The sequence below is a fragment of the Loxodonta africana genome, chromosome 20 (assembly GCF_030014295.1).
Source record: "Loxodonta africana isolate mLoxAfr1 chromosome 20, mLoxAfr1.hap2, whole genome shotgun sequence".
NCBI classification, from domain to species: domain Eukaryota; kingdom Metazoa; phylum Chordata; class Mammalia; order Proboscidea; family Elephantidae; genus Loxodonta; species Loxodonta africana.
The window spans coordinates 69474484-69494670 of NC_087361.1; the positions used below are offsets into that span (position 1 = coordinate 69474484).

Consider the following 20187-nt stretch of genomic DNA (forward strand, 5'->3'; position numbering starts at 1 on the left):
TATGGGGTGGCCCTACTGCTACAAAGGAAACATGTCATATTTCACAGCCACACAGACAGATGCACTGGGCAGTTTTCATAGCACTGTGGCTCTCTGTCCTGGTCCTGCACGCAGGAAGGTCTGACCATTTGGAAGAAGGATGAGTTCTTCTTGCTATTTCTTTCTAGAACTGTCAAATTAGCTGTGTTTTGCTCACCATGGGTCTCACTTTGTCTTTCCATCCTTTCTAACTTTATTCATACTTGGGTCAGCCCCGTCCTACCCTGGATTGAGGACAAAGGATCAACGTCCATGTGAACTGTTGTGAGATTTGCTTGGTTTCATAGCCCTGTATAGTTTTCATAACTTCCACTCATTCTCTTGTCATCATACCTACCACTGGTGACAAGCTGGTTAAGTAATGGAGTGGCCGAAATCACTCAAGCTTCTCCCACTGATAAAACAACTCTATGTGCGTGCTCTAATGAATGGTTGATGTTATATAAAGTGAGGAGCTTGGACCAGATGATCTCTAACGGACCCTCTGGCTCTGACATACTGTGGCTTTCAGATTACTTTCCATACCAGATTACAGGGAACCTGATTTAGAAAAAGGCACATTCCACACCAGGGCTCTGCTACTCTTGACACGATGGTTGTTGGCCCCACTATCTTGAAAACAAATAATACCCAGAATCCAAACAATGTCCCCTGCTTCCTCGGGCAGTAAATCTCGTTGGCAAAATCTCAGTGTGGCACTGCTGTTTGGTGCCAAGTTAGAGGTTTTGCCTCTCTCCCTGGCTCGCGTTCCCTCCTTCCGTCCCCCACTCCAGACACCGATCATTGTTTATATTATGGCCCCCTTGGGGACTGCAGCCTCAGCCTCTGAAGCCTAACTGATGATGGGGGCCAGCTGCCTCACCAGAGCCAACAAATGATGGTTCCCGTGGCTGCTCAAGGAAAACCAGACGTGCTTGAGCCATGGTAGGGGTAAGTCAGGTGTGGGAATAGCCAATTGCCCTATTAATCAGATTGAGGAACCAGGTGCGCTATAAATTAGAAATACGCATCACTGATATCGTTCCAGGACTTGAAAGGGTGTGGATGGTCAGCGCTGAATTTTCATGCACCACCAGAGGAGGGCTGGACCGGTGACAAAGTACAATGGACGGGCCAACATCACTTATACTTACCTTGAACATGAACTCAGAGCTGTACTCTTACTCATATTTTCCGGACAGATTATAAAGAAACATGGGACCTAGCGGAGAAATGCACCCCAGTAACTAAGGCTAGTCTACAAAGCAGGGCCTTTCACATCGACACCTAAGAGTTAAGTAAACACACACTACACAGCTTTCTGCGCCTGTGAAACTGCTGTAGGACTCAGACTTCGCTGGCCCCTGACGGTGGGCACTCACCTACCCTCAGATATCCTCGAACCTGAAGACAAAAGTAACCGCCACTGGTTCCTGTTTCACTCCAGCTGCCATCAAGTCAATTCCAGCTCAGGGACTCAGAGTAGAACTGTGCTCCACAGGGTTTTCAATGGCTGATTTTTTTTTGGAAGTAGATTACCAGGCCTTTCTTCTGAGGTGCCTCTGGGTGGACTCCAACCGCCAGCCTTTCGGTTAGTAGCCAAGTGTTGATTGTTTGCATCACCCAGGGACTCCAAGTTTCTACTAAAGCCTCAAAAAGCTCGTTTTTTTTTTTTTTATTAATTTTTATTGTGCTTTAAGTGAAAGTTTACAAATCAAGTCAGTCTCTCACATAAAAACTTATACACACCTTGCTACACACTCCCAATTACTCTCCCCCTAATGAGACATCCCGCTTTCTCCCTCCACTCTCTCTTTTCATGTCCATTTTGTCAGCTTCTAACCCCCTCTACCCTCTCATCTGCCCTCCAGGCAGGAGATGCCAACATAGTCTTAAGTGTCCACCTGATTCGAGAAGCTCACTCCTCACCAGCATCCTTCTCCAACCCACTGTCCAGTTCAGTCAAAAAGCTCTTCTGAAGCCCTATCCTGGTTTGAACAACTTGTCCAGAATTCAGCAACTAGAGATTTGCACATTAGAGGCTACACCCCCAATGTGAGCAACATCAGTCCACCAAACTGGCCACCTTACTCCTGGTGGGCAGCCTTCTGGAAGTGTCGCCTGGGCACCCTGGCCTGGCCAGCTGTCAGGCCTTCCAGGCAGCAGGAGTTAATACCGTGGTATCAGTCAGGTTAGGCAAACTAGGGTTAGGATAGGCAAGGTTACTCCCACGGTTACCGTCGCGACTCACCACTGTACATGTCAGGGTGGTTTCTTAAGGACGAGTCATTATAGGGGTGGTCTGCAATAAACAAAAGAGGGTGAGCAAACAGGAGCCACGGAGAAGTCACGGAGGCATCAACAGGGCAAGAAAAACAGAAACGCAAAGCCACAAAAACAACCCAGGTGAGCACCCGTGGTCTTTTGCAAAGGAAAGACATGGCATTTTTGGAAAGGAAATCTGGTTGGTGAAGAACAAGCAACACAAAACAGCCCAAAAAAGGGAAGAAAAGGTTAAATCCTGCAAAAGAAGGCAATGATAAAGTAAGTTGTTCTTTAATTAAAATAATTAGACTTAAACAGGAATTGCTTGGTCCTACTAGGTCTTCAGACAAACGAGACAAGGATTAGTGGTGTCCCGTAGAAGTCTTTGGAACAACTCCTTCCCAGCAAAGGCCTCAGTTTCCAGGGCTCTGGATCAGCAAGCTCTTGGGGAAGCTAAAGAAAAAGGACTGTTAGTGAGCCCTGGGGAAAAGGGCAAAGTCCCACCTGAGCAGAAGCAAAGTGGCAGGGCAGGAGGTAAATGAGAGGAGAAGGCAGGCCAAGTGGAATATTTCATCAACAGAGAAAGTGGGGGAAAGGGCTCTTGGCAGCGTCCAGCAATCCTGTGCTGACCAGCAGCCAACCTCACCCCCCAGTCTGAAAAGGTGGGCACCACCATGCTCTCCTGGGTGTCTCTGTTGGTAGAATGGGCTCCTGATGAGGAGCCAGGGCGTGGTCTGGTTCTGGGATTAGAAAGGGAGCTTGGGACAGCAGAGAGAGAACGTGAGCTGCAAGCTCTATGCTTGGCCTGGGAAAGGGCCACTGATGATGCTGGAAATTCAGAGGTCTCTAGAATGGCTTGGGGTGAAGAATGCCTTAAGGAGAAAGATCAGTGACTTTGGTGCCAATGTTGGGTGACTAAGACCTTTGGCCATTTAATCCTCAGGGAGAGACAAATTTGGAAAAGGCAGCACAGTTGGGCCCATGTCCTTAAAGTAGCTTTTCACTCTTCTACCACTACTCCCTTTCAGCCACTGGATTGGAGTTTTGACAGTCTCCACAGGGGGTGGACGGTGGTACAGGTGACTAGAAGCCAAGCTGACAGCCCGGAGAAAGCCCAGGACACCGTCCAACTGCCTGAGGGACCAGAGGTGCTGTGCCAGGACATTTGCATATTTGAAGACAGATCAAATCCTGTTACAACTAATTGCAAGTTCTTTCCTGGGACTGGCATTGCACTGCATCTCAAATCTGCTTGACACCCACTGGAAAGATCTCCATGATTGTGAATTATCCCTGAGGATGGGGTTTGTTGTACAAGGCCTAGCCTGGGTTTGGAAAGTCAGCTTGGATATGTTGTTGTGGTTGCTGGGCGCCTTCTAGTTGATTTTTCAACTCATAGCGACCCCATGTGACAGAGTAGAACTGCCCTACAGGGTTTTCTTGGCTGTAGTCTTTATGGGAGCAGATGGCCAGGTCTTTCTCCAGTGGTGCTGCTAGTGGGTTCAAACTGCCAGGTGACTGCTTAACCGTTGCGCCACCAGGGCTCCTTCAGCTTGAGTATATCTGAAGCTAAGGGCGGAAGGTGATCTGCAAAAGAATGAAAAGGAGGGTGGCCAAGAAGGTAACTGTTCTCTCCTACACATAGGTGAAAGGGCCCTGGGTCATGTTCCCACACCACCAGATGAAACAGAACCTCTGTCTTTGGGGGGAAGTGACCCACATGTACACTTGACATCATGGTGTGTGTAATCTAGAGCACGTATATGAAATTCAAGGGGACTTTCTGACTTGTCTAAAAATGACAGGCATTTGACACCAGAAGGAAGCAGGGGGAGTACTTATCTGCCACAGGAGGAACTTTCTCCCTCACCACAGCTGCCCCTACGCAGCAGAAGGCACCAGAAGGGACCCAATACCTGTTGTGACAGGGACAACTCCACTGTTTATCTTTGACTTCATTACAAAACAACATTTTAAAGTGATTTTAGATTGCCCACTATTTTGTATTATATGCCTTTCTGCCCTTCCTTTACTGCAGGTGATTATAAATTGGGTGTGAGAGATTTAGCTCTTCCTAAATGGAGAAACCATGACAGAAACAACCTAGTTAGAACAGGGTCTTTGGAGCTGCCTCAACTTGGCTGTCCTGCCTTCCACCACCAGACCTCGTTCTGAAGGTACAAAAAAAAGCTTGTGCCCCTTCCAGATGGGAAGAAGAGAACACAACTGTGCTATTTTGAGAAACTGTGCCCAATGTGCAGCTGGCTGAGATGCCCAGAGCTTGCTTTCAGCCAAAGCTGTCCCTGGGAGAACTCCAGGAAGCCCACAAAGTTCTGTCCCAATCACCAAAGGGGTTTCTCATCACTCGGAGGACATAATTTTCTGTGGAATACGGGTGCCAGTGATGAAGCAGAAACAAATACCCCTTAGCTTTTTGGTAGAGAGAGGGATGTTTCTGCCAAGTCCAATTTCTAAGTGTCGTTTAGATGTCTAACTGCTTAATTCCACCAAGGCAGACTCTACCACTTCCATATCCCGCTTCCACTCCACCCTGTGTGACAGTGACTCCATCTCCTTGTCTTCACTCTGCTGTGTGACAGTGATTCCATCTCCCTGCCTCCACTCTATCCTTGTGACCGTGACTCCACCTCCCTGCCTCCACTCTGCCCTGTGTGACAGTGACTCCATCTCCCTGTCCCCACTCTGCTGTGTGACAGTGACTCCATCTCTCTGCCTCCACCCTACCCTGTGTGACAGTGACTCTGTCTCCCTTCCTCCACTCTGCCCTGTGTGACAGTGACTCCATCTCCCTGTCTCTACTCCACCCTGTGTGACAGTGACTCCACCTCTCTGTCTCCACTCCACTCCGTGTAACAGTGACTCCATCTCCCCATCCCCATTCTATCCTGTGTGACAGTGACTCCATCTCCCCATCCCCACTCTATCCTGTGTGACAGTGACTCCATTTCCCTGCCTCCACTCTATCCTGCATGACAGTGATGGTCTTGGGTGAATGGACAGGACCACAGAGGGTCTACCTGATTCAGCTCTGGAAGCAGCAGGCTGATTTCAAGCAAGGTCTGGGGAAGGAGAAAGGAGTCCAGGCGATGACACTAGGGGCTGCCCAGGATCAGCTCAGTGAGCATCTTGTTCTTGACATCCCTGCTCCTCCCACTGCCCAATGCTGCCAGCCATGCCCTGGCTACTGAGGCTACTCTGCTGTCCTGGGCAGATCACACTGTCCTCCCTAGCTCTGCCAGCTGGCAGGTGGTTCCCCCTGACATGCAATGAATATCTACTTCAGACTGCCTAGTGTTCTCCAGGGGTCTCCCTGGTCCTGCACGAGGAATACAAAATCCAGGGAGAGGGGAACAAGCTGACTGAAGCTGAAGCTGGGGTCCCTGGCAGGAGCACACAGGGCTTGTTCCTGGGCTCTGGCTGTCCTGGTGGCTATTAACTGATGGGCAGCTCAACATGACTCAAGACAACCCATGGGGAGGCTGCAGGGGGTAGCGGGGAGGGAACCAGAAGAAGGAAAAATGGGGTTCAAAGAAAGAGAGAGGAATAGAGGGAGGGAAAAAGAAGAAAACAGGAAGGAGGGAAGGGAAAACAGACAGGAAGGAATTGAAGGAGAAGGGGAAGGAAATGAAGAGAGGATGGAAAAGAGGAGGAAGAATAGACAATAGAAGGGGAACAAGAAGAAATGATGTCTACGGGGCTGTGCCCATGTCATGGCGGAAAACAGCGTAAGCACACTGACTCTCAGCACCAGCTGCTCACAGGCCAGCGGGATTGCTGAGGAAAGGAGAGAACACTAAGGGGTCAGGACTCCCACCCATCCTGGAAGAGGAGGGAGTGCACCCAAGCTTCTCCCTCACCCACCCTAGCCAGGAGGCAATGCCAAGCAGCTCTGCCTGGGCCCAGGAAGCCAGGAGTCAGCCTCCGCTCTGACCTGAGAAAGCTGCCACCACCCACGTGGTGTTCTTTGTCCGGCCTCCCCCACAGCCCCCACTGTCCACAGTACTGAAAACAGCACTCACAGCGTGTGTCAGACAGATTAACATCTCTTTGGGGCTGTTCTATGGGCAACATGTAACAAATTCGGGGTGTAAATCAACACAAATAACTTGCAATATCCCAAGAAGGTTGAGGACTCTGAAGCACGAAGTGTGTCTCTGGACTTACTAGCTTCTCTCTCCTCTGCAGAGGGCCACCAGCAATATAATGGGTCAAGAAATGCTGATTCACTTTTCTACCCGCCCAACAGTATCAGGGGATTAAAAACCAAAACAAAACTCTGCAACTTACAAAAATAGTGGTTCCATATGGTTCAGCACATGCGTATTACAGAATCAAATAAAATTAATTCTGGTGTATCCAGTAATTTGGATATCCACACTATGGTTTTCTTCTAGAAATAATAATGACTAGGAAAGAAGGAAATTGTCAAGCCAAGTGCATGAGTGGAATGCCAGGTGACCACTGAAAGCAGTGGTCTCAAACTCCCTGTGTATGAGTCACCTGGAGAGCTAAGGTACACAGAGGTCTGGGACAGTCGACGGAGGACAGGGCTGGGCCTTGGTGTGTTTGCTAAGTTCCCCAGGTGATTCTGATTCCTACCAGACTTTGAGAACCACTGACGCAAGTTTAATTCAATTTGACCAAGTAAGGCCAAGGAAGCCAGGGCTTCAGAATGAGGAGGTGGTGTTCCCATGAAGCTGCAGTGGTTCAGCACAATGAGCTGGAAGGATTTCTAGATCAACCTCAGGGACAAGCCTTGCCTCAGACCCAGGTACCCAGGGCTGCTTCAGCTCCATCGGCTGGCTCCCCAGGACTGGCCCTCGGCCCCGGGCAGAGGCCTGCACTTACTGGTGAGGACCTTGAGGGTGAAGGGGTTTTTCTGCTGGATGGTGTGCGTAAAGTGGAAGCGGGCATTGCAGCTGTAGTCCGTCTGCATGTCCTGCAGCATCACGTTAGAGAAGTACAGGTCTCCGTTATGACCCTGCGAGACACGCTTGTCCTGGGTGATGGGCTCCATGGCTGCGAGGAAGCAGAGGTATGGTGGAGGGTCAGCAGTGGTAACAATCAGCAGGACAGCTCAGCTGACTGGGCCCTTAGAGAGGGTAGGGGGTAGGGAGGGCAGGAGCCTGACATTATTTTGTCCAGTCCTCTCAACTCGGATTTATACTAGCTGCCATTGAGGTAATTCCGACTCATGGTGACCCCGTGTGTCAGAGTAGAACTGTGCTCCATAGGGTTTTCTTTAAAAAAAAAAAAAAATTTTAACACCAATTCAACAATTTCTGCAAGTACAATTCAGTGGCTGGTTACATTCTTCAAGTTGTACCACCTTTCTCTGTATCCTCTTCTGAACTGTTTCACCCTCATCAACACAAACTCCCTGCCCCGTAACTTCTTCACAGGGTTTCTAATGTCTGATTTTTCCGAAGTAGGCCACGAGCCTTTCTTCCAAGGTGAACTTGAACTGCCAACCTTTCAGTTGTCATCTGAGCTGTTCACCGGTTGCAGCATACAATGCTTATTCCCATTTTACAGGTCACGAGGTGGAGAATTTAACGTGTCCCGGGTGTGAAGGCAGTACGGGCAGGCAGGCTCCGGATTCAAACCTGCCCGCCGTTCCCAGGCCCTGTCACCACACCTGTCTATCTCCTGTTCAGGCCAGAAGATCTGACTGATTGACAAGAGGACAGAGGGAGGGAATGCGATCCCTCAGATGCTCCCCACATCAAGAGTTCACACTCTCCTGCTAGCAGAGTAAGCTCTCTGAGGGCAGGAGCCATGACCCTTTCATCTGTATGGACCAGCACCCAGTGTAGGATCCGAAATGCAGTAAGCACTCAATAGCTGGCTGAATTAAATGTAATTGAACTTGGCCTTGTTGTACTTCATCAAAATCTAAGACACCATCAATTATAAAATGCACCTTTTGGTTTTTTTTTTTTTAACCCCAAGAAAGAAAAAGAAAAAGAAAAAAAAACTCAATTGTAAGATGCATACCAATCAATGCCGCACACCATCAATTCTAAGACGCTTTCCAATTTCAGAGATGTTAACACATGAAAAATACAACCTTAGAATTAGTGACATCATAAAAGTAGCTCAGAATGCTGACGATATTATCTACATTTTTTCAAGCACTGCATCTGATAAAAACTCAGAAGACCAGGTTCCCAGGCTGTTAGATTTGTAAAGATAGACTTACGAGGCTGACTACTCATAGCTCTCCCCTCTCCATCCTCCACTCGTGTGTGTGCTTTTAGTAAGCCAGCACTGCTTAAAGCACAAGGTGTATGATGCCAATGAGTCCAACGATGGACTGGTCAGTTCTGCCAATCATTTATCAAAGATTTGTTGTCGTGTTACTATATGCCGGGCACTGTGCTAGGTACTAGGGAAAGAGATGATCAACAAAGACAATTCCTGCCTTCAAAGAGCCTACAGCCTTGTAGGAGAGACAGCAGATAAATACATAATTGCAATGCAGTGTGGCGAGTGAAATGCATTAGGTAAGGAGGATATTAACTACTGAAAAAGAGCACTTAGTCTATTCTAGGGTCTTGAGCTGAGACTTGAAGGCTCATGGCTTTTACCAGGCAGAGAAGACCAAGGCGTTAAGAGGTTTCTGAGTAGCAGGAGCAGTTGTGTTAAGGGGTGAGAGCGCAGAGCCTATTCAGAGGGACAGGGGAAAGGGTTGGTTAGGCAGAGGAGCAGGCCATGGAGGGGACTGTGTGTAAGGTAAGGAGCCTGGGCTTTTCCAAGTTGGTGGGGGAGCCAATGAAGGGTTTTAGGCATATGAACGAAATGACCAAATTCACACTTGTAGAAAGACCAGGAAGGCAAGTTATGGATAATTGTCACTCAGGGAAAAGTAGGTGGTGGCCTGGGCTTGGGGGGATGCCGGGAAGGATGGAAAAAGGAAGAAGATGATGAGATCTACTTAGGCGGCAGCATGCATACAACTTGGTGATCAATGTCACCCTCCAGCCTGTGAGTAGGCAGCCTTCCCCCCACCGTGATGAGGGAACAGTGACAATGACTGCGCACAAAGCCATCCTCACCTGGAAAGCCACTCACAGTGCCACCTCGTTGGCAAGTAGCCTCTTTTGTAGCAGACTGGTAAGAATTCAGGGATGGGTGGAATGATGGACAACAGGCAGGTATGCATAAGTGGACAGGTGGATAGACAGATAGGAAGGGAGGGATGGGGGGGAGGGAGCAGGCAGGAAGGCAGGGAGGGAAGGAAGCCAGGAAGATACACAGACAGATAGTAATCCTTCATTTATTTTCATAGTGCTTTATTTTTTTAAAAATTGAAAACATGGGAAAGAACTCAGTTCCAAAGAGGTTCAAGGAGCCTCTTAGTCCCACACTGAGTCAGGACAAGCGCTTAGAATGACGGTGCTCTGTGCCCTTGCTCCACATGGCCTGTCCCCCACCGCTGCTTATCAAAGGTTTCATCCTGCCATTCACCCGTCTGTTCTACAAGGAGAGCGAATCAGGAAATTCAGGCCGACCAGGGACTGAAGGACATGGTTTCTTCTCTTCCCCTCGTTCCTTTTCCTCTTCCTTTTCTTCATCTTCATCATCACGAACAGTGCTGAGCACAAATATTACTGGCCTGTTCTAAATACTCCAGACATATTAACTCATCTCTCCTCACACTAATCCTTTGAAACCAAAAAAACCAAACCAGTTGCCATCGAGTTGATTCTGACCCATGGTGATCCCATGAAGGCCAGAGTAGAACTGCGCTCCATAGAGTTTTCAAGGTTTGATTTTTCAGAAGTAGATCACCAGGCCTTTCTTCTGAGGTCTCTCTGGATGGCCTCGAACTTTCAACCTTTGGTTAGCAGCTGAGTGTGTTAGCCATATGCGCCACCCAGGGACTCAGTCTTCTTAGATAAGTAGAATTATTAGCCTCTCTCTTTTTTTTTTTCCAGAAGAGGAAAGTGAGGCCCAGAGATGTTAAGCAACTTGCTCAAGATCACACAGCAATTGCAACTGGGCTAGGAAGGGAGGCTGGGCAGCTTCTCTGCAGAGCCTGTGTCCTTGTCCTGGAGACCACCTTGCATCTGCATCTCACAAGCTAAGGTCTTCTTGCCTTGGGCAGGCCCTCCCTATTTAACACACCCCACTCCTCTCCCTAAGGTTAAAACATAAATAAAGCACATCAGCCAGGCCCCCAAGACTTACAACTGCTCATCCAGAAGATGACTGGCGACGGGAGTCCGGGCGGGGGGTTGCACTGGAGCGTCAAGGGGGCGCCTTCTTGAACCACAACAGGGTCCAGGTTTTCCTTGGGCCACAGGGGAGACTCTGGGGAGAAATGATTAGAAGAGAATAAAATGAGGGTGATGGCTGGGACCGGAGGCAATAAGCAGGGTTAAAGGCAGGTGTGCAAGGAGGAGAAAAGGAAAAGGAGGATAAGGGAGAGTGAGAGAGGACAAGTTCCATAAGCCTGAGTGAGGGGTGTCCCTTGGGAGGTGGGAGAGGGGTCTTATGTGTAAAAAGAGGCACATCTTCCATGGCTCCTCTCTTTCCCTTCCTCTGACGCCTGGGGTGGCCAGTGAAGTTGTTAAAGACTCTGGTTTGGAAACTTCCTTTCCAGGGAATCTTTCTGAGTTGGGAGAGTTGTACCCCTGCTCAGAGGCAGAGGGACAGGCAAGACAGGCAGGGCACCCAGGCACCTACTGGCCAAGGGCAGGGGCAGCCCTTCTGGAAAGGTCCTCCCTGACCCCATGTCCACCCAGGAGCAGGGTATTTGGGTCCTGCTCCCACGCTACTCACTGGACACCTGCAAGCGGATCCTATTGGACAGGGCTGTGCCGAATTTGTTGCGGGCAAAGCACTGGTACTCTCCCTCATATTCCTCTGGTCGCCCGCCACTGCGGAAGTCAATCACCAGGGTCCCAGACCGCCTCCTCATCGACACCCGGGGGTCCTTGGCAACGTTGAAGAACCTGCTGTTGCGTGTCCAGTGGAAGCTGTGGGCAACGTGGGGCCAGGGCGGTAAGAGAAATGGGTAGGTCCAGGCTGCTGATGGGAATCTCAGGTCCCTAGTCCCAGACTTAGTGCCTTGTGACGAACGTCCCACTCTCAAGCCAGTGGTCATACCACCACACCAATGGGTCCCAACCCTCACGGAACATCAGGACCATTCCAGGAGCTTGATAAAATACAGATTGCCAGGTCCCACCCAGGTGAATCTCCAGAGGCAGGTCCCTGGCATTTGTAGTTCTACTCAGGCAAGGCTGAGAATTGTGGCTCTAAACGGTACGCACTCAAGCAGCCACTGTGGATTATGCTCTTTGGAGGAGTAAGCAGTGGTTTTGATTTGGTAAAATCCAGAATCAGCTGCTCCTTCTAACCTAGGACATTCCCAGCCTCCTACTAGGAATGCAAACTCTGACTGGAATTTCATCCGAGCCAAGCCCATTGGGGAGCCAGCTCTGCTCCTCTGACCTCCCTAATTTTACAATCCACTCTAAGGCCAGGCTGAAGTGGTTTAGGTGATCTGTGTTCCTGCACAGCCTGCGCAGATTATAAAGCTGTGGCCACACAGGGCAACCCAGGAAGGGGAGATTAAAGCAGCAGCAGTCTGGATAAAGCTGAGCCCTGGGGCGGAGAGCACTGGACCGTCCCAGTCATTCTCCTGGGTGGCTGGAGGGGCTGCTACAACCAGGGCCTCATGTTCTTGGCTGCTCGAGATATAAGCTGAAAGCAGCTGGAGAAACGGGAGCAGCAGCGGCTCAGTGTCTGAGTTACTGTCCCTGCAAAAGAGCCACGGGGAAAACACCATGCCCCCAAAACAAGGTCACTGATGGCCTGACCGACCCTTTGGGGTGGCCTGCTTCTCCCACCTTGGATGAGAGGGTCTCTGCTTCTTCCTGGGCTCACAGCTCTGGGACAGACTGGCTCTTGCAAACCCAGTGGCCACAAGAAAGCTCCACCCTGCCTCATTTCTCCTGCTAACAGACGTCCCCTAGAGGGGGGCCTGTCAGGCTTGGGTGTGATTCTCGAATGAGGCTCCTCAATTGTCCAGCCTGTGGTGCTACTTTCAGGAGAGAGGACAGATAGCTTATATCTGCCCTGTCTCCGATGGTTATGTTTAGACTTGGGGGTCAGAAGGCCTGGCTTTAAATCCTGGCTCTGCTCATTCAAGCTGTGCAACCCTGGGAAGGGTACACAAAATTTTTGCCTCCTGTTCATCCCTGCTTCAGGAGGACATCAGCACTTCCCCCATAGGACAGTTAGGCAGCCAAATGCGACCATGCAAGTGACAACGTTTGACACATCTGGCACCCAGCAGGCTTTCAGCTCATGCCTGCTGAAATTTCATTTGTTCCTGGTGTGCAAAACAAGTAAAGGCAAGCTAAGAACGAAAGACTCAAGTTAGCTAGGAAGAGGAACTTCCTGTAAGCTAAACATGGAAGTGGATGAAGGAAACATACAGCAGTGGAAAGCATGTTATACTGAAAGTCAGAAGACTGAAAATCTAGTCCTGGCTAGTGAACCTAGAAAAGCCACTCACATTTTGTAGCCTCCCCTACCCCCCAATTTCTTTGCTATGTAAATTGTTCCTTCCACTGAGTAGGTACTCAATGGATTTATTTTTTTGAATGGATAAATCTAATTTCTCAGCTACCTGGTTTGCCTTAAGTGTCATCAGGCCCAGAGGCAAGGGGTGGTTTCAACACCCTCCTGTAAGGTCCCCTTCCCTCCACCCAGCTGGCATTTCCCCGCCCCCCCCCTCCCGCCAGTGCACTTACCTGGGGGCAGGGTTCCCTTTTGCTTCACACTCAATCAAGATGTTATCCCGGGGGTCCACGATATGGTCCTTCACTGACTGCTTGGTGATGGTCGGGGGCTGTGACACTGTAATAGTGTACACGGGAGGTGTCAGGGCTGCAGGGACCTGCCGAGGTTCCTGGCTTGGGGAATGGCTGTCATCAAGAGCGTCAGGAGCCACACATACAAGGAGGTAAGCAGGAGGTGGACAGGGCTCAGGGCCCCATCCTAGACACCCAGCTCCTTAAACGGGACCACAGGAAAGGGGTGTGTTGTCAAAGGCTAAGCATGGAAGAGTCTGTTTAAGAAGATTCCATAGTACCACTATGAGATAATAAAGGCCAGGCTTTTGTCTTACCTGTTCTTGTATCCGGATGCCTAGCGCATAATAGCGCTTGATAAATGTTTGTTCAACGAACACAGGAACAAAAACTGCTAGAATTCCAGAACTTAGGGGCCATGATGGTTCTGAGCCATGGAGGCTCAGTAGATTGCCAAATTGGAATGAAGGCAGCTGACAGAGGCTTTAGCCCCCTAGAGAAGTTTTCAGGGACTTGCCTACAATGTCGAAAAAGCCAGATCCTCTCACTCTAGGCCCTCAAATGTTCTACACTGTGGTCCCTCAGCCACCAGAGGATGGGAGAGCAGAAGCAAATATCAGCCTCAATCCAAAGGCCTTCTTCTTACTTGCCTGCTCCTCCACGTTCCCCGCCAATGAGAAGGTTTGTACAAGGCTCTTTCCTGCCCACGTGGTAAGGGAGCAGACGGCAGGGCGCTGCTGTCAAGAAGCCCCAGAAGAAGCTACAGCAGGCAGGGTGGAGAGGCCACCAGTCCCCAGGTATCTCCTCACCTGACCTCCCACCCCTCCAGAGGCACCAGCGCAGAGAGGTGAGCGAGGGACTTACGCTCATTCTGAATGCTTGCTGTTAGTTCCGATGGGTTAGCATTGTGAAGGGAGAGAAGAAGAACATTGGTTATTGCACGCAACATGTCGCCCAGGTGTCCTCACACCCCAGCATGCAGGGAGAGGGGTGAGGTGAGCTGGGGAGGGTGCTGTGTGTGGGCTTTCTCCTCCCCATTGCTGTGCAGCTCATTGGGAGAGTAGGGTTGGGAGATGGAACAGACCCAGCGAGGGCTTCACAGAGAAGGTGATGCTTCCCTTGGGAGACTGAGACCATGCGGCTGAGCAGAAAGGCCAGCTTCTGACCAAATGAAGGTGTCACCAGGAGGTGACACTGCTGCTTCAAAGAGGCTGGGCTCTGAAGATGCTGCCTGTGATCTGTGGATGCCACTGAGGAAAATGGGCTCATGGCCAGCGGTGGGAGACTGAGCTGAGGGCAGGACTGAGGCGCGGGGAAGGGGCTGATTTGAACCAGTGCTATGGGGCAAGCCTCCAAGGCTCAGAAGCCCCAAGGGCCAGCGAGGTCCAAAGGCCTCACTTCTCTCCACTGTACCTTCTTCCTCTCACACAGGAAAGCAGCTTCCTTCTTCACCATCTCCTCCTCCCCCATCCCTTGGAACACTCTAGGGACAGATGAATTGTTGTTGCTCTGTTCACAGCCGAGTACCTGCCCCTACAGAAATCCTGCTCTTGAACAAGAGAGTCCGGGAATGAAGCAGAACCTACGGCTCCTTTCTGTGCTTTCCACAAAAGGGCTAAAGAAGCAGGTGGCACAGACCTTCCCTGGCCCTCACCTGAAATGTGCATGTGTCCCTGTGTAGGTGTCTGCATGGTTTAGGCCAGTGCCTCTCAAGCTTTAACACGTGTCTGACTCACCTAGGGGTCTGGTTAAACTGCAGCGTCTGATGCTGGGGGTGGGGTCTGAGATTCTGCATTTCTGACAAGCAACCATGCTGATGCTGGTGGCCTGTGGCCCAGGCTTTGAATAGGAAGGTTCTAATGGTATTTTGGAATTTCTGGGTGGTGTGAATGGTTAACACACTTGGCTGCTAACCTAAAGGCTGGAGGTTGGAGTCCACCCAGAAGTACCTCAGAAGAAAGGTCTGGAGATCTCCTTCCGAAAAGTCAGCCACTGAAAAACCCTATGGAGCACAGTTTTTGGACACACATACTGCCATGATTCAGAATCACTCGATGGCAACTGGTTAAGTGGTGTATGTTCTTTGTGGGGAGAAGGTCTTGGTTATAATGTCTGTCTGCAGGAAGACAGCATGTGTTGCTGTGACTTTTTAAAAATGTCTTCTCCTTCTGATTATGTTAGAAAAGTAGCATGACACTCTGATTTCATGCTGGCGCTGATGGCAGAGATCGCGCTGGTGCTTGTGGCCTGGCTTTTCAGGGTGGGTTGTTCCTGGGGGAAGCAGAAGGCTGCTAGCATCAGGGAGGAGCCATGGGACTTTGAAGCCTTCAGACCTGACCATTGTGAGCTGTCAGGAGGAGTTTAGGGGCTCCAGGGCAGCCTGGTGAGCTGGAGTAGAGACAGAAGCTGAAAAATGCAGAAGAGTCACAGGGAGGGGAAGACATTGGAGAAGGGAGGTGAGCTGGGGCGGAGAAGGGGTGTCCTACTAGCCACACTGTCAGTGAATTAAACACTTGTGAGGGAGACACACGGAAGGGGTCAAAATAACTCTTCCAGTTGGGCCAGGGTTGCGTGGCCCACTGCAGCACTGAAGAGAATTAGTCTCTGCTTTCCCATTTGCCCAAGGCTGCCTGGGCAGGTAACAAGAAGAAACGAAAAGCAAGAACTCTAAGGTTTCTGAACACATGCTCAGCGGGGCTCCCCACTGCAGCATCTTCAGCCATCCCTAACTGTCCTGCCCAGAAAGATAATTCTGGAAAGGCTGAAAGCTAGAGAGGATGGGCATGGGGCGGGGCTAGGAAGAAGGGCCATTCTCAGGAGAAGCAGGCTGACACCTGAACCCACCCCTCTGAACCACCAGCCCAGGCCCCTGGTGTCTTCATTTCAAGCAACAGTTGGCATCTCTTAGACCCTCACATACAGTTGAGGGCTTCGGCTTCATCTGGTTGGGAAGCCTGACAAAGGATTTACTTTGCGCACATGGACTTCAAGCCTCTCTGGCTGGTTCCATTGAAAGAGCCTGAAGACATTGCCCAGGGGGCACTGAAGTCCGGGGGAGGGGGATCACTTGGTTAAGACCCCAGAGAAGTTTGCTGCAGAGTGACAACCAGCTCTCCCAATTCCTGGCCCGCAGCTCTTTTTACAAACCCATCCTTGGCCAGAGAGGTGTGTTAGCCAAGTGGTACCTCAGCACTCTGCTTTCTCCCTGACACTTTGGACAAAGGTGAGTGAGAGGGGAGGCCTTGGGGATGGAGGCACTCGGGCAGCTAGAGCTGGCTGGTGCTGGCCACAGTCCCACACTGAACGGTGTCCCAGGGGCCTTTTGAGAACCTACTTGCCTAAAGGGGTAATGGCATCTGCAGGTACCACAGCGCTACAAAGGAATTTATTACAAGAACAGAATCAACCCAGGAGACAAGCTGCCACAGGGAGAAGTCAGTGGGGACAGCTTGTCTAGGGACAGGGAGGACCCAGCCCCCATCCAGCCCTGTGACCCCCATGTCACACCACCTGCCCTTCCCTCCTTCTATGGAACTTGCTTTACTACAATGTCAACTGGAGAAGGATTCGCTCTGGTGGCTTCCAGGGGAGAGGAAAAACTCTCCAACAGGGCTCTGCAGGGCTTCTTTATTCATGAGCCTCCTTTCTCCCCTGGCTCTGACCATGACGGCCTCTGGCCCCTATCCCTGGAGGATGGAGTGGGAGTGACTGTGTATGTGTTGTCAAGGCCATCCTGCAGCCGTTTGGGACGAAGGTGGGGAGAAAGTGTCTCTCCCCGCCACTGCCCTCCTCTGTGGTTCCTGGGAGAAAAATGCCTGGTCCCCTGGATTTGGGAGCCGGCTCCCTTTTTGGCAAACTCACGCTGGTTGATGAAGTGACCCTGTGCTTTTTTCAAAGGTCATGCTGTTCTCCTTGGTGCTGGTGAACGAGGGAAGTGGCAGGTGGGAGGGGGTGCGTGTGACTCCACTGGCAAAGCCAGGGAAGCTGGAGACGGGGAGATTCAATGAGGGATTGTGTAGCAGTCCGGGGCTCTGTTCCAGGGGTCTGGGAGCCCAAACTCTGCAGCCACAGTGAACCGGAGCCGAAGCCATGTCTGCCCTCCAGGCAGAGTGAATGCTCCCCAAAGGGACAAATGAGTTGAAGGCCACACCTGGCAGGACAGCCTCTGGCCTGATCCCCCTCAGCCCCTCCCAGCTGACAGACAGGGAGAGTTAAGAATGTCACCGTCTGTTCCCAGCCCACTCCACTGGGCCTCAGCCAGGGTGAGACTGAGGACGGGCTAATATGGGATGGCATCTGTTGTGCTGCCTCAGCGAAAGGGAGGCACCTGGTGGAAAAGACCCTCTTCCCAGGTGACCAGGCCCTCTCTGAAGGGGTCTCCTTCCTGCAGTCTTGTGCTCAGCTTTTCTAGACTAGCTTTGGAGATACTGTAATGGCCGCTGGGCCTGCAGCAACCAGAGGGGTGCAATACATATGGGACACGCCCCTGGCAGGAGGCGTCTCCCGCCTTGACAAAGCCTGGGCCACTTGGCCAGCACCTGGAAGGGTGACACAGACGCACTCACCTACTTCATTCAGAGAGGTGCTATGGTCATATCCTGGCTCTGGCATTTACCAGCTGGAAAGCTGAAGAATTTAGCTTTGTCTCCTTGCGCCTCAGTTTTCTAACCTGCAAGCTAAGGATAACGCCTACTTTGTGGACTAGCTAAGAGAATCACATGAGATATCTGTAAAGTCCTTAGCTCTTTGCCTGGCACATGGTAGCTGCTATTACTGTTATTATTCTGGTGAATTCCAAGAAGAACAAAGACTAAAAGGAGGCAGATATGCCAGAGGTTGGGGTGGGGCAAATCAGGTGTCAGATTGGAGGGGGTGGTCCAGAGACCTGGGCTCTTTTCCTGATTTATCACCTATTTTCTGTGTGACCCTGGGCAAGCAATGGCTTGACGTTTCCATGAACACAACTTGGGAAGACATCCCCTCCCAGACCCTCCTCCAGGACACTGAGACAGAGGAAGCAGTGGTGGGGAGGGCGCCCTCAGCCCTCTGCCCCAAAGATGGTACTGTGGAAAGACTGATGTTTGGATTACCTGCTTTAGAAATCCAGATTCTCAGCACAGATGCCAAAGCCATCTATTTATAGGTTCACTTTGCTGAAACCCCTGTACTCCCTGGCCCCAGGATCAAAGTGGCAGGTAAGTGAGAAGAAGCTGCAATAGCAAAAAGAGCCTTCGCCTCTTTCTTGATAACCCAGTTTCCTCTGCACCCCTCTCCTCTCCAGGGACATGGCCTTATGCTCCTTATTAGATTGTCTGCCTGGGACTGTTAATGAGAAACTCTCCTCGAGCCAGCAGTACAGATGGTCTCCATGGGAACAGTTCCTTCCACAACTCCCCTCTCCTCCTGCTTTACATTTGTGGCATGTACACACACATGAACACGCACACACACGCACCCATGTACACATACACATACTTGGGGTTATAAGGAGGGCAGCAGAGTCTTTGCCTGCCCATCTGGCTTCTGGGTCCAAAGTACAGTTACTACTGGCCTTCTCTCCATCTGGAAGTGCCCACTCCTCGGGGGCAGCTGTTACTGGTGAAGTGGGGTGGGAGGAGGGCTGAGATGCCTGGCAACTCATCTCTAAACTATGCCAACTCCAGGACCAAAGGCCTGGTTTTGAAGAGCTCAGTGGGGTCTTCTTAAAGGTTGTATTACTCTGCCATCCCCTCCCCACATGTGTCAGCTGGACAGAGTCCATGTCAATGCTGGCATTAGATGGATTCCCTCTGCTCCTTGAAGCAGGAGGCAGGGTCGGAGGTGGTATGCCCACATCATAGCACTGGGATGCTAAGACATCCTGGCAGAGTGTGGCCACCAACCAATGGGCCATCTAGGACTGTGGCAGCAGACATAGCTGGTGGAGATGTGGCTGTTAGTTCAGCATTTTAAGCCCCTTACCTTTTGATTCTGATGGTCAAATAATGTCCCCACCATGGGAAACTTCCCCACGGCAAAGTTGAAAACCAACAGAAGAACTCAGTGTCCAAGTCTCCAACAGTGGCGTTATAATGGAGCTCCAGTTTAGGGTCTCACTTAGCCAGCCTTCGGTAAAGGTGATTCCCTTCCCAGGCCATCCATTCTCCCGATCACTCCAGCCAAGAAGGCCTGAGGTGTTCAGCTCCGAATCTGTCAGATACTAGCTAAGAACAGTCCACCAAACTTGACCCCTGGAAACTCTGTGCTCATGGGATGGTCAAGACAACAGAGGGCTGTGGGAGGTGAGTGGCGGGAAGAACTCCTGAGTGGCATTCAGAATTCCAGACTCTGCCATGCCCTGGTCCTGCTCAGATGCCCCATCAGCTGGCCTATGTATCAGCTCAACATAGCCCTGAGGGAGAGCACTGAGACTTACAGCCTTAGATTTCCAAACATGAGCCCGAGTCAATTCTTTGGAGAAAAATCCAGCTCTGAACCCCAGAATCCACTGCTGGCCCTTTCCCCAGCCTTCTTCAAATAGTCTCAACTCTCCCCGATTTCCCTACTCTCCAACTTCTCTGCCCAAGATTTGGGGGAAAAAGAGAAAAGAAGATGAAACAGGACTCACGATCCATAGGAATCTCGATGGCTCCGCCAAGGCTGAGAAGCCAGAGGAGGAAGGCTGCGTGGACCCAGGGCGGCGGCTGCTGCCTGGCCATCCTCAGCATTAGGCCCGGCTCCCTGCTCCCCAGCCTTCGGGGTCTGGCCGCCTCCAGCCGCTCTAACTTGGCTTCCTGAACAGAGCTCAGCTGTGGAAAGAAGCACAACAAGTAAGTTTTTCTCGAACTTGTGTTTTGTTCTAGCAATCTTACAGGGCCTGGGAGGACTCAAGCATCCCCTTGTCAGATATTCTAGAACAGGGTTTCTCAATGGAGGAACTACTGGCATTTGGGACTGAAGTATTCTTTATATGAGGGACTGTCCTGGCATGTTTGGCAGCATGCCTGTCCTCTACCCACTAGATGCCAGTAGAGCCACCCCTCCTGCAGTTGGGACAATAAAAAATGTCTCCAGA

At 50.9% G+C, this 20187-nt stretch overlaps 1 protein-coding gene across 2 annotated transcripts in view; it reads right to left on the bottom strand.

Moving 5' to 3' along the window:
• The window catches only part of NFASC (neurofascin), a 77253-nt gene extending 57323 nt beyond the window's left edge, over positions 1–19930 (bottom strand). Inside the window, exons 1-6 of one of the 2 annotated variants that reach the window (XM_064273325.1) lie at positions 19741–19930; positions 13074–13179; positions 11092–11288; positions 10498–10620; positions 7153–7323; positions 2270–2320 (exon numbers count right to left, since the gene is read on the bottom strand). In XM_064273325.1, the coding sequence (XP_064129395.1) occupies positions 2270–2320; positions 7153–7323; positions 10498–10620; positions 11092–11288; positions 13074–13179; positions 19741–19840 (748 nt within the window). In that variant the 5' untranslated portion in view covers positions 19841–19930. The remainder of the gene's footprint in view (positions 1–2269; positions 2321–7152; positions 7324–10497; positions 10621–11091; positions 11289–13073; positions 13180–19740) is intronic. The other variant, XM_064273324.1, reaches the window with a different exon arrangement.
• Between the last annotated feature and the right edge of the window lie 257 nt (positions 19931–20187).